We start from the raw sequence: 14401 nt of genomic DNA, 5'->3' as shown, positions 1-14401 counted from the left end.
AAAATCACCCCACATAGCTCCAAGCCTAATTTTACATCATGATATGATCATATGAGCTTCAAAAATCCACCATTGTGCCTTAAAAATCAAGAAATCACAAAGTGGCATTTCTAGGTCAACTTGGTTAGTCACATTTTGGCAAGAATGGCCTATGATCTGGTCCAAAGTTCATAACTTTTTCATCTTGAAAGATTTTTAAGATCTTATTCGAGCAAAATTTCCTAATTGAGTCCCTTTTTAACTTTGTTTCAAGGTCTAATACCTAATTCATTGATAAATGACCTCAATTTTTGCATTGGCGAAGCTGATCCAATGTGTCTAGGATGTCCTAGAAACATGACCAAGACCACCACTTTACCTATTTCCATTTCCAAACCACAACTCCTTTTAACCTGGTTTCTTTTGCATTTGATCAAGAACATGGCAAGGAACATTTGGCACAAATTTCATGCAAAATGCACGAGCCAATTTGATTTGGTCTTAGTTTAAAAATTGGAAATTATCATGATGCATAGGCCAGACCACAACCAGTCAGAATTTGAAAATTGATTCACCAAGATCCCAATCCATCCCAATCTGATCCCTTTTGACTTGTAACATGTTATGTAACATACTAAGGCCTAAATGGAATTCAACTTTAGTATGGAAAGCTCAAAAATCATGAAACCCGATGCCATGTGCAAAGTTTAGATTTTTCCTAAATTGGCTAAAGTCCAAATGCATAACAGGTCATTTCAATGCCCTTGGTTGTTCTTGTTTGGTGCTAAGGACCACAACTAGTTGGTTGGTGAAGCAAACCAAGTCAGAATATCCCATTTCGTTCCCCAAAATCCATTTGCAAGCATTCTTCGGACCACATGTGTTTTCTGAGCAAACCACCTCTTTTCTCCCTCTAAATCACTCCATCACCTTCCCTATAAATAAGGGAAGGTGTTCCACTTTAGAACCTGTAGAGGGGTATTCGTTACAATTAGAGATATTAACTAAATCCAAGGTAAACCATACAAGTCGAGTCGCCACCGCACTTCTATTTATCCAAAGGAATGGTTAGAAAGCGAACAAAAACTTAAAAGTTTTAACAAAAACTAGTAAAAGGGGAACAGAGATCTGGGTAAGGGGGTTGGTTATGTAATGGGAAGGTGTTAGGCACCCAAAACATCCTAGGTACTCCTAGGGAGCCCTTTTTATACTTGTTGCAAGGTTGTTGTTTTTGTGAAAAATTTGTTTGTGCAAACATGATTGAAGAGATGAGAAGAGAACATACAAGTTTATTTACATTTTATTGCGTTTGGATGGATAAACCCATTGCCTACGTACCATCTTAAAAAAGATTAGGATCAAAACCTCGTAGTTCGGGGTAAAAATCTCAAAACGAGTTGGTGAATTGATTGGTCCAAAAGCCTTGAGGTCTTTTGTTATCCAAGGGAGAAAACTCAACCTAAAACCACAAATCCACCATGTAAGGATAAATTCAACATGCTAGTGAGGGGTTAACCCTATAATAAGCATGGAAGACTCATTGTCCATCACTAAGGATATAGGTGAGTATTACATCTACCACAAGGATAACTCAAACCTAATAGCTAAAGGTTATGGAAAATTTGATTAAGAAAGTGGCCATTGGAACCACAAAAAGACATTTGAATGGGTTATATTTACCAATTAGAAGTATATACAAAAATGGTCAAAGTTGACTTAAAGATTCAATTCAAAATAAGTGTTATGAAAAGAAGGTTTGAAAATCAAAAGCCTAAGGCTTAGGTTTCTAATGTTTGAAAACAATGGTTAAATGTTTGCACAAAAAGTTTTGGCTTGGGTTAGAGTGGAGAGAAGAAGAAGAAGAAGGGCTAAATTCCTAAGCAAAGCAAAAAGAGGAGGGATAAAGAAAGAAAACCACAATGGAGTTCCTCTCTTGAGATCATATAGATGATCCAAGTAGCTCCCATCCTTTGGAATAAGCAATCACAATAATAGTAAGCTCAAGCAATCAAACAAGTCTCTTAAGAGATCCCTAATGTATCTTGTGTCTTTCACTTTGGATGAACATGGTAATGGCCCTCCAATTTGAGCTCTCATAGAATTCCCTAGCACAAAAGCACACACATCAAAAGTTTCATGAAGTAAACCAAGGATGGACAAGAGTGAGTTTAGAGATTTGGTCCATATTCATCATTAAGGTCCTTTTACTCCAATTTTGCATAGGGAATGTCCTAGAATCTAAGTCCATTTCCCCATTCTTTGCATAGGGTGTGTCCTAGAATCTAAGTCCACTTCTTTGCATTTGGTTCTCAACAAATCAAAACAAAACACAAGCATAAAAATATATACACAATTATGTGCTCAAGTGAGCAAAAGGCAAATGGCATTAACATAAACATGTGCTCAATTGAGCAAAGAGAAAAGCAAATGGATAATATGTGCAAGAATAGTAAATTGCATAAAAGTAAAGAGCAAAAAGTAAATGTTAGTTGTTAATGGTTAGTGTTAGTAATTAGTGTGCCATAAGGCAAATTTAGCGCTATGTTAAGCAATCGTAATTGGACTTATGTAGAAGTCACAACTATCTGAGGCCGGTCAATAATAATGTAGGCAACAACACAAGTTAGAAGTCTTGATTAGTGAACCAAGTTCCAACAACTTGCCATGCCAAAAAAGGAAAAGAGAATTGATCTTGTATTGGTTTAAGCCTTTTGCATGATTTAGAAAACAACCTATCCTTAATGCAAAGTCATTCACTTGATCAAATGATCAAGATGAATTAGGTTTGAATCAAGGAAGATTAAGCCTTCCTAATCAATGTTAACTTATCAACCTTCAACTCATTGATCAAAAAGAAAGAAGAAGAAGAAGGAAGAAGGAGATGAAGAATGGATAAGGAAATGGAAAGATCAAAATGCATAAGATGGAATAAGATGTACCAATCCATATGTATTGACCAATTGACATTGAAAGTCAAAGTCAAACAATAAGAAATCAGAAATGAGATGGAGATTGAAGATCAAACAATGAGCATAATATTTTTTGGCATTTTTAATATTAAAATAAACTTGAATTAAAAATAAAAGAAAGGTCAAACTTCAAAATGACTTCAAATCAACCTTGAAAGGTCCAAGTAATTTATCCCAAGTTCAACAAGGTCAAACAAAGTTTGACAAAAAATTTCAGCATTTTTAAAAGTCAGAAACTATTTTTAATCAATTAAAAATGAATAAAAATAACCTAATTGAACTAAAATCTCAAATAAATCTCAAATCAATTAAAAAATTGATGAGAATATTTTTCACAGATTCATCATCATTCAAATAGGTTAGGAAAATATTTTTGTATTTTTTGAATATCAAAAACTATTTAAAATGAATTAAAAACAACCAGAAAAGAGAAAATTCACAAAAAATATCAAATGACAAAATAAAAAAAATTAAAAATCAGAATCAGAAACTAGAATTTATTTAGAGACTAATGCAGTTGGTCCCATAATTTTTGGATTAAAAATGAGAGAGATATGAATTTTTGAAATAAAAGGAAATAAAGAAAATAAAATCAGGAAGCGTTGGATCACGTTCATTAATTGACGTGGCCAATCTGATGGTCCTGAAGCGCGCGCTCATGGTGAGTCTAGGTCAATGCAACCACACGCTGATTAAACAAAAGTCATAACATCTAAAGGTTGGGATTGAATCTGGAAACGAGATCCAACGATCCAGATTCAAACTGGCAATGGACGGCCATCGGAGCCACCTTCTTCTCCGGTGAGCTTCCAGATTCCGGCCAGATTTGCAGGTTTTCAAACCTTCACCATTTTGCATGATCCTTATACCAAAATGAAGCTGGGGTGATGTACATCACCCCTGTAACCTTGAATCACACTCAAGATTCCTATAGGTTGAGAAATTTGAGGTGGAAGATTCAGGTATGAAAAATGCAGATCAAAGAAAAACAAAATTGAAGCTACCACTAGCTTGCCTCTCAAGTGAGGACTTCAGAAAACACTTTGGTCAGGCAAATGGATCAATATATGATGAGTTTCGAAGAAAATACCAGTTGGAGAACAAACTTGAATTCTGGAGATTTGAGCTCGATTCCTTGCTTGCTTTGCCAAAACAGAAGATCAATGAGCTGAAGGATGGAGGTTTAGAAGCTCTAGATCCAAGGATTCAACCAGATGTAGTTGAATTTTGGATCTGAAAATTTTGAAGAAAAGTGAAATAGCTTCTTTGGTAATGGTTATGGATTCAGTTGTGCAGCATCTTAGGCTCCATTAGGTTGAGAATTGAATGAAGAGGAGCATATATTTATAGCTGAGCTTGAAGCAATCCAAGGCAATACTCGTGTGCATGAGAATTGGGTTCTCCATGCATGGGCCTGTACAGGCGCATGTGAGGCCCAAAAGCTGATGCAAATGAATGTTGAACACAAACCAAGCTGAATTGGACGTGTAATTTGAATGGCATTTGCTTGTGTATCAGGATTTCATGTGAATTCCATATTTGGACCTAAATGTTCCCTTCTTCGAAAGTCCCATTTGGAAAATCCAAACATAGGCATGTGAGTAATGGTTGGAAAGGTTTTGATGTAAGGAACAATTGTTATGTTGGGAAAAAATCCATTTGAAGTGTGGAAATTGGTGAAATTGGAGTTTAAAGTGCAAGGTGCAAAACATGCAAAGGCAATGTTTCTAAATTTGGCCAATGTTCAAGCCCTTCTGTTTTTATGATGCAAGCCTCAAATGAAAAAACCTCCAACATAAAAGTTGTAGATCATTTCAAGACAATCAAAATGGACTTAAATTTTTGATGAACATGAAAGTTTTTCATATTGTCCTTAAAAACATTTTTTTATTTGGAACCATCTCCATTTGACCAACACATAAAAGTTAGGTCTCAGTGCATTTCAAAATAGTCAGATGAATTGACTGATTAACTTCTCAAGTCCATGACTCATATCTTGATGAATTGATGATTGGGGACACTCAAAAAAGTTCAAATATGCATGAAATGATTAATTAAAGAACTTCCCTTGATTGTATTTGATCATGGGCTGAGGTAGCTTCAAGGGCAAGGCACTGTGGTGCACAGATGAATTAGGGTTTCCTTGGGGCACAAACCTCAAACCCTTTGACTTGCTTTGATCAAAAAGATGAATTGAGATGCTAGGGAGGCATATTTGATGGATGAGAGCTTTGGAAACCATTATCATGCTTGCTATCATCTCCTCTTGACCTTATCATTGCACAAAGGATCTCCTTGAAGCTCTTGACCTGGTGATTGCTCAAGCTACCAACAAAAGATGTTAGTGACATATTTTTGTGCTTTTAGTTAGTAAACAAAATAAGAAAAGTAATGATATACAATTCAATCATGCTTGGTGATCTCAAATCACTCACAAGAAGTCCCTCCCAAAGGCAAAGGGAACCAAGATGCTAATGATCCTTGAGGCAATGCAAATGTAATGTTATGATGCCATGAGGGATCTTAGGGACAAAATTGGGGTCTTACAGATGCCCCTATTTAAGGTCATTCTAGCCGGAGAAGTGAAGGTTAAAATCTACGTCTCGATGGGGTAGAATGGGCTTAAATAATAACAAAGAGACGAATTTTGGTCCCTAAGAGACCTCATGATGCAGATGTATGCATGCAAATGGTAAAACTCTGTGGGGATAGGTGTCCACAAAAGAAAAAGAAATTCGGAGAAACTAAAAATCCAAAGGAGTAATACACTCACTAAGGAGACAGAGACTCTGGGGGAGTAAAGGGTGAAAATGCGTGAGCAGGTCACGACTTGAGACTTGCTGAGAGACACGGAGAGAATCCATGAAATAAATCAATGGAAGGACTCGAGCTGACTCGAAGATGCATGTATTGGGTAATATGCCAATACATCCAAAAATTATCCGCGACGGATACTTCGGATAAAGAATCCGGACTCAGGTGGGGATGTCCACTAAGGACTCAACTGAGGAAGATCCCAACAGAAATCTCCTGGGGAAGCAACGGGATGAGGTATTACCGGTTACTGGGTAATAAGCTCAAAAAAATGTGTGATCTGAACACCGGTATAAGGGTGAGAGAACAACATGCCCCGGACGAATGAATATCTAAGACCGGTATAAGGGTGAGAGATATCAATCAACCAAATCATCCGAGGAAGACCTAAAAAGGTATATTTCAACTTAGGAAAATCTGACTCCACAGGGGACAAAAAGTCAAAATAGGGAGTAGAAGGAAGGAACACCAGGGATGCCGGTTACTGGGCATATAATAGGTGACCAACCAAAGCGTGAATTGGGGAATATTCCCAAAACACTCATCATCCGGAAAGAGGGCAAAAAGCAAACTCGATTATGGGATGGACATTCGATTCCAAAACAGGGATACAAATCTTACTCAACTGGGGAAGAACAAAAGGCTTCGACCAAAGAGTGCATGAGATATATTATCTATTACCGTCAGAACATAGATAATATACTCGCATGGAAGATTATCCACAACCGGTTACTGGGTTAATAAAGGATAGATCGACCGAGAGAGAAGGGCATCGGGATACCGAAACTAGGTATATAATGATGACCAATCAAGGGAGCAACAAACATTACCGACAACCGGTATAAAAGATGACTTACTGGGGATAAACGGCCTAATCAGAGCAATTATCCAAAAAGAAGGGAATATCAATACCGAATATTGGATAATGATAATCGTCAAGGAGGGGATTACATCTACCGGATACTGGGTAGAAAACCACGGAAGAGTAACCGTCATCGATTAGGATGAACAAAAAGGTTAACTTTGCAAAGGGGAGAAAATAAGGTTTATAACTACCGGTATAAGGGTAGAAAACCACAGACTCCGCCGAGGATAAGATGAATAATTATCGATTACTGAGAAATTGTTCATTTATACCACGGGGAAACACAGGAAACAGTCACAAGAAGGCCAATTTAGGATCAAACCAAAGAGGCAAATTGAATCAAGACTCGTCCTAGTGAGGATGTAACTCAATATGGAAACCTATCCCAATATATGTGTTGGGAGGACGCAAAAACAACCGTTGTCCACGAGGATATAACTCAGTGGGGAATGCGGAAGGAAAGATAAATACTTTCTGCTTAATGGGCTGACTCTATATTGAGGGATCAGACGCCGACATCTGCTTGGAGAATGTACTACCAACTAGCAAAGAATAACAAACAAAGATATATGGCAAAGGATGCAATATGAATATCCGAATGTTTGAAAATTATATGCACACATGCGTGGTTTATGTATGATGAGTGCTGACAAACAGACATTTCTTAACACAAACAGCTTCAAAGAAATAAGCCCACAAACATCCGGTACTACATTTCAAGAGAAAAAGCCAGATTCCACAGAGAGTATCCAATGTGATGAGGGCAAGAGAAACCAAGAAGCAACAAAATCTCTGCAGGGGATGAATCATCAATCCTTCCAGCTGGGGACAGGAGTTTATTGCACAGATAAAATCTGCTGTATAAGCAACTCCACTGGGGAATCTATCCAAGGGATAAAGGGATTCTGGGGATCAACCACCAAGTACCGTACCCACCAAGGAGATCACATCTGCTGAGGAGGAAAGGTTGCTACTCCGCTGAAGGGGAGAGTGGTGAATATCTCAACAAGCATTCCACTCAGTAGGATAAACCACAAAAGGCTCCGGAGGAAGAAGATACAGTCATGCCAGGAATATGAACAAATGTCTTACCCTATTGGAGATCATACCATCCTTGGGAGAGCACTGAGGATCTCCTAAGTATCCTTTCGTCGTTGTGAATGTTCACTTTGTTTAAAAAACAAGTTATGAAAAATTCGTTTCTTCAAAACAATGATATTTTCTCAATTAAAACATGCAAAACATTTGTCGAATAGAAACAAATAAGAGTGAAAATAATTGGATAAAAGGCTCAAATTTATTTGATGGAATGGTAGTCTGCAAATGGCAAGACTCCATAGATCTTTACATATTTGAAATTGGTGATATATATTGGAAAAGGGCTACATTAAACATAATGACCATTTCTCCACCAATTCTGAATTCGATGTATTCAAAGCTTCGGTTGATGACGAATGGGCGAGAATCTCTGACGGATGACAGTTGTAGAACAAAGTCTTGTCAGGATGCAGTTACTTGCCAAATCCCTAATTTTTGCCTAGATTGCCCCAGGATGAGGTACTCAATCTAGCGGGATACCTATATTCATTTTTCATGTCTCTAACTTTTGCCTGGACCGCCCTTTCGGGTTTTCAATCCACCGAGACGCTCATTTTTGTCTAAGCCGCCCTTTCGGGTTTTCAACTTAGCGAGCTATTCTGTTTTTATTTTAGGCGAAGTATTTCTTGACTGCATCTGAATTCACAGGACGAGTGAAATCCTCCCCATCCATAGTTGTAAGTATCAAAGCACCGCCTGAAAAGGCTCTCTTAACAACATATGGACCTTCATAGTTTGGAGTCCACTTGCCCCTGGAATCGGGCGCGAAAGACAAGACTTTCTTGAGCACAAGGTCACCTTCTCGGAACACACGAGGCTTGACCTTCTTATCAAAGGCTTTCTTCATTCTTTGTTGATATAACTGACCATGGCACATGGCAGTCAATCTCTTCTCTTCTATCAAGTTCAGCTGGTCATAACGACTCTGAACCCATTCAACATCAGTCAACTTGGATTCCATCAAGACCCTCATTGATGGGATCTCCATCTCCACTGGGAGTACAACCTCCATGCCATAAACAAGAGAGAAAGGGGTTGCCCCTGTTGAAGTGCGAACAGAAGTACGATATCCGTGTAAAGCAAATGGCAACATCTCATGCCAATCCTTATACGTGACAACCATTTTCTGGATAATTTTCTTGATATTCTTATTAGCAGCTTCAACAGCCCCATTCATCTTGGGTCTGTAAGGAGAAGAATTATGATGCGCAATCTTGAACTCACTACACAGTTCTTTCATCATTTTGTTGTTCAAGTTAGATCCATTATCAGTAATGATCTTATCTGGCACACCATAACGACATATGAGTTGATTCTTAATAAACTTCACGACCACCTGCCTGGTCACATTTGCATACGATGCCGCTTCAACCCACTTGGTGAAGTAATCAATTGCTACGAGAATAAATCTGTGTCCATTGGACGCTTTCGGTTCTATCATGCCAATCATGTCAATTCCCCACATGGAGAAAGGCCAAGGTGATGAGATCACATTCAAAAGTGTCGGGGGAATATGAATCTTATCCGCATAAATCTGACACTTATGGCATTTCTTCACATATTTGCAGCAGTCAGACTCCATTGTCAGCCAATAGTAGCTTGCTCTCAACATCTTTCTAGCCATGGCATGTCCATTGGAATGAGTACCAAATGAACCCTCGTGGACCTCAGTCATCAACGGGTCTGCTTCGTGTCTATCCACGCATCTGAGCAGCACCATGTCAAAATTTCTTTTATAAAGCACATTGCCATTGAGGTAGAAACTTCCTGATAATCTCCTCAGAGTCTTCCTATCTTTCACAGATGCCCCAGGCGGGTAAACCTGGTTCTGAAGGAAGCACTTGATGTTATAATACCACGGCTTATCATCTTTCACCTCTTCTACCGCAAACACATGAGTTGGTCTGTCCAAGCGCATCACAGTGATATTGGGGACTTTGTTCCAAAGTTTTACCACAATCATCAAAGCAAGTGTAGCAAGAGCGTCTGCCATCCGATTCTCATCTCGAGGAATATGATGGAAGTCAACCTCAGTAAAGAACGTTGAAATCCTCCTCGCATAATCCCTATATGGAATGAGACCAGGCTGATTCGTTTTCCATTCACCCTTGATCTGATTAATAACGAGGGCCGAATCACCATAAACATCAAGATGCTTGATCCTTAGATCAATGCATTCCTCCAATCCCATAATACAAGCTTCATACTCAACCATATTATTCGTGCATTTGAAAGTAAGCCTTACTGTAAAAGGAATATGTGTGCCCTGAGAAGTAATAATCACTGCCCCAATACCATTTCCATACTGATTTACAACGCCATCAAATACCATACTCCATCTGGAATCAGGCTCTGGCCCTTCATCGAGTGTAGGTTCATCGCAATCTTTCATTTTCAAATACAGAATCTCCTCATCCGGAAAATCATATTGAACTGACTGATAATCCTCGATCGGCTGATGTGCCAAGTGGTCAGCCAAGATACTACCTTTAATAGCCTTCTGAGCTCGATACTCAATATCATACTCAGATAACAACATCTGTCACCGGGCGATCCTCCCTGTTAAATCAGGCTTCTCGAAGATGTACTTGATTGGATCCATTTTGGATATCAACCAAGTCGTATGATTTATCATATACTGGCGTAAGCGCTTAGCAGCCCAAGCCAAAGCACAACATGTCTTCTCAAGCATTGAGTATCGAGACTCACAATCAGTGAACTTCTTGCTCAGGTAGTAAATAGCATATTCTTTCTTCCCTGATTCGTCTTGCTGGCCAAGGACACAACCCATTGAGTCTTCAAGAACAGTCAGATACATGATCAAAGGTCTCCCTTCCACAGGCGGAGACAGGATCGGAGGTTCAGACAGATACTCTTTAATACTGTCGAAAGCTTTATAGTAATCCTCGGTCCAATCATGGGACTGATCTTTCCGGAGGAGCTTGAATATTGGCGCACATGTGGCAGTCATGTGGGATATGAATCTGGAAATATAATTCAAGCGACCAAGAAAACCTCGGACTTGCTTCTCAGTTTCGGGCGCAAGCATCTCTTGTATTGCTTTGACCTTTGCAGGATCAACCTCAATACCTCTTTCACTGACAATAAAGCCCAATAACTTGCCAGAACGGACTCCAAATGTACACTTGTTGGGATTCAGACGGAGCTTATACTTCCTCAAACGCTGAAAAAGCTTCAATAAGTGCTCTACATGTTCAACTTCCGTTCTTGACTTGGCGATCATATCATCAACATATACCTCGATCTCCTTGTGCATCATATCGTGAAACAAGGTGGTCATATTTCGTTGATACGTGGCTCCGGCGTTCTTCAAACCGAAGGGCATCACTCGATAACAGAATGTTCCCCAAGGTGTGATGAATGTTGTCTTCTCCATATCCTCGGGTGCCATCTTGATCTGATTATATCCGGAAAATCCGTCCATAAATGAGAAGACATTGAATTTAGCTGTATTATCTACCAACATATCAATGTGTGGTAGAGGGAAATCATCCTTTGGACTAGCTTTATTCAAGTCTCTATAGTCCACACACATTCGGACTTTTCCGTCTTTCTTAGGCACGGGCACAATATTGGCCACCCATTGAGGATATGTAGAAGTCACCAGAAACCCCGCATCAATTTGCTTCTGAACCTCCTCTTTGATTTTCACTGCCATATTAGGATGAGTTCTTCTAAGCTTCTGCTTCACAGGAACGCACTCAGGCTTCAAAGGTAGGAAATGTTGCACAATGTCTGTATCTAGACCGGGCATGTCTTCATATGACCAGGCAAAGACATCAACATATTCTCGTAGCAATTCAATCAACCCCTTCTTAACAGATTCTTCAAGGAGTGCCCCAATCTTCACTTCTCGCACACAACCCTCAGACCCCAAGTTGATTATTTCCAGGTTCTCAAGATGCGGCTGAATGATCTTCTCTTCATGCTCGAGTAGACGGGTAATCTCGTTAGGAATCTCTTCAACATCATCTTCTTCCGCCTCAAATACAGGGAATTCAAAGTTGGGAGATGGTGTTGGGTCATTATGTTCAATGGGTTTGATCAACCTGCATAATGATTTTGGATATGAAAAGCTTTAGAATTCAAACAAGGCAATCATTATGCAGATGAAAAGATTGATTTTATTTTATTTTTAGGTTTTATGTGATCACCAATTTCATGCAAAAAGCAAAAAGGGAAAATAATTGGAAAAACAAACATTTAACATGAATCTATTGAATGAAACTATCATTGTATTAATGCGCCAACAATGTCATCATTCCTCCCTTTGGCATGGGAGAAGGGTTTTTTAAACACAATGAACATTACTTCGACTTATGGATAACTGTTGGAATATCCACAGCGACCCAATTGTTGCAGACCCCACCAGGGATGATGAAGTTGCCAGAATCCTCTGCATCCTCTTCCAAAATGGCAGCAGCCTCCTCATCTTGACCAGTGTGGATGAAACCTCCACTCTTGAAAAGCCCTTGGGAATTAGAAACCCCATAAGAGTAACCGATACCAGCCCGAGACTTGTTATCTTCTAGCTCAATCATTTTTCCTAAACCAGTGGTTGCACCACGCTCAATGGCCAATTTTGCATCTTTATAGGAAGAAAATTAAGGAGTTCTCTTCTCAATAGGCTCAGCAATAGATAAAGCTTGGAAAGGAGTTCCAACTTCATCCTCAGCATCTATGTATGAGAAGGAAGACAAATGGCTAACCAGGAGAGCCTTTTCTCCCCCTACCACCACCAGTTTCTTATTCTTCACAAATTTCAGTTTCTGGTGGAGGATGGATGTCACGGCGCCTGCCTCGTGAATCCATGGTCTGCCTAAGAGACAGCTATACGATGGGTGAATGTCCATAACCTGGAAGGTAATCTGGAAATCACTCGGTCCGATTTTGACTGGGAGATCAACTTCCCCAATCACAGTTTTGCGAGACCCATCGAAAGCCTTCACAACTACTCCACTCTGCCTCATGGGAGGCCCTTGATATGACAGTTTCGAGAGAGTGGATTTTGGCAATACGTTTAATGATGACCCAGTGTCCACCAGCACATTGGACCTAGCGTCGTCTTTGCAACCCATAGATATATGTAATGCCAAGTTGTGGTCTCTTCCCTCCTCGGGGAGATCAGAGTCACAAAAACTCAAGTTGTTACAAGCAGTAATGTTTGCAACAATGCTATCGAATTGTTCTATCGTGACATCATGATCTACATATGCCATATCCAAAACCTTCTGCAGAGCCTCTCAATGTGGTTCTGAATTCAAAAGCAATGATAACACCGGTATTTTGGATGGCGTTTGTAGAAGTTGGTCTACAACATTGTACTCGCTTCTCTTGATGAGCTTTAGCATCTCATCACAGTCTTCTTTCACATTGCTGCTTGGGCCAACAGAAGCAGGAGTTCTCAATGTAGAGGAGGGCTTAACAACAAGTTCCGGATTCGGAGTGCTCACGGCATTCCCAATCGGGCGTTCAATAGAATCAGCATTAGCTTGGGGCTTTGAGGGTGCTGAAAATACACGACCACTACGGGTCAAACCACTAACATCCGCAATGTTAACAACAGAGGAAGATGGCAAGGACACTTCTTTCCCATTTTCTATCGTAACAACATTGTAGCGATAGGGAATCGCCTTTTCAGAAGAGTATGGTATTGGTCCGGCTGGCTTGATGGTTAATGTAGGAGAAACCTTCTGCTTGCTACTATCATACTTGATGATAACAGGTTCGGGGATTCGGAATACTGGAGAAATTACGTTGACCTCATCAGCATCTTCGTCAACATTTCTGTTTTGAAGGATCTCAATAACTCCTTCATCCAGCATTTCCTGAACATCTTTGCGCACCTGGCGACAACCTCTTTGATTGACAGAACAAACTCGGCATCTATCGTGGTCATGCTCATAATGACTATAATCACATAGCAAACGATGCATCTCGACCAACGATTGTCGAATATGACTGACATATTTGACTTTGTATTTTCCAGGGCAGCCCTGGACCATGTTGACAGATTTCCCATGCTCGGGCAATGGGTTCTTCTTCACATTAGGACCTACGTCCTTGAAACACAGAATGCCACACCTCACAAGGTCTTGAACCTTGGTCTTCAAAGGGTAACAATTCTCCACGTCGTGGCCGGGAGCACCAGAATGATAAACACAGTGTAATTCAGGCTTATACCACCACTGCGGGTTAGCAGGTACAGCCGGTGGGGCTCGCGGAGTGATCAACTTCCTCTCTATCAAAGAGGGATATAATTCTGCATATGTCATTGGAATAGGATCGGAGGTGACCCTTTTCCTCTCGTAACTCGTGCTGGTTTGATTACTGTTTCGAGGCTGGTAGGCCTGCTGCTGCGAACGGTGCTGTTGATGTTGATATTGCGGATGTGGTTGTTGATTGTTGTGATGTTGCTGGTACTGTTGATTGTCTCTGAAAACCGGTGCTATATGAGCCACCTGGTGCTGGTTACCGGCGGGACGCACGGTCTTCCTCCTCACAGAGGGTCTTCTTGGTTTCCCATGGGAGGTCACAACATGTGCCTCTCCATCTTTCTTCTTTGCAAACGCCCCATAACGCTTGGCAGAAGAGCCTTCTTCTCTGATCAGACGTCCTTCTCTAACCCCTTCTTCTAGACGCATCCCCATATTCA

General features: G+C 40.1%; 1 protein-coding gene across 1 annotated transcript in view; it reads right to left on the bottom strand.

Moving 5' to 3' along the window:
- Positions 1-897: 897 nt before the first annotated feature.
- LOC127092171 (uncharacterized) overlaps positions 898-14401 on the bottom strand; it is a 40492-nt gene continuing 26988 nt past the window's right edge. Inside the window, exon 2 of the mRNA XM_051030999.1 lies at positions 898-947. Within this exon, the coding sequence (XP_050886956.1) occupies positions 898-947 (50 nt within the window). The remainder of the gene's footprint in view (positions 948-14401) is intronic.

The sequence above is a fragment of the Lathyrus oleraceus genome, chromosome 1 (genome assembly GCF_024323335.1).
Source record: "Lathyrus oleraceus cultivar Zhongwan6 chromosome 1, CAAS_Psat_ZW6_1.0, whole genome shotgun sequence".
Taxonomy (NCBI): Eukaryota; Viridiplantae; Streptophyta; class Magnoliopsida; order Fabales; family Fabaceae; genus Lathyrus; species Lathyrus oleraceus.
The sequence above is the reverse complement of the archived record's forward strand: the minus strand, read 5'-3'. Positions and strand labels throughout refer to the sequence as shown.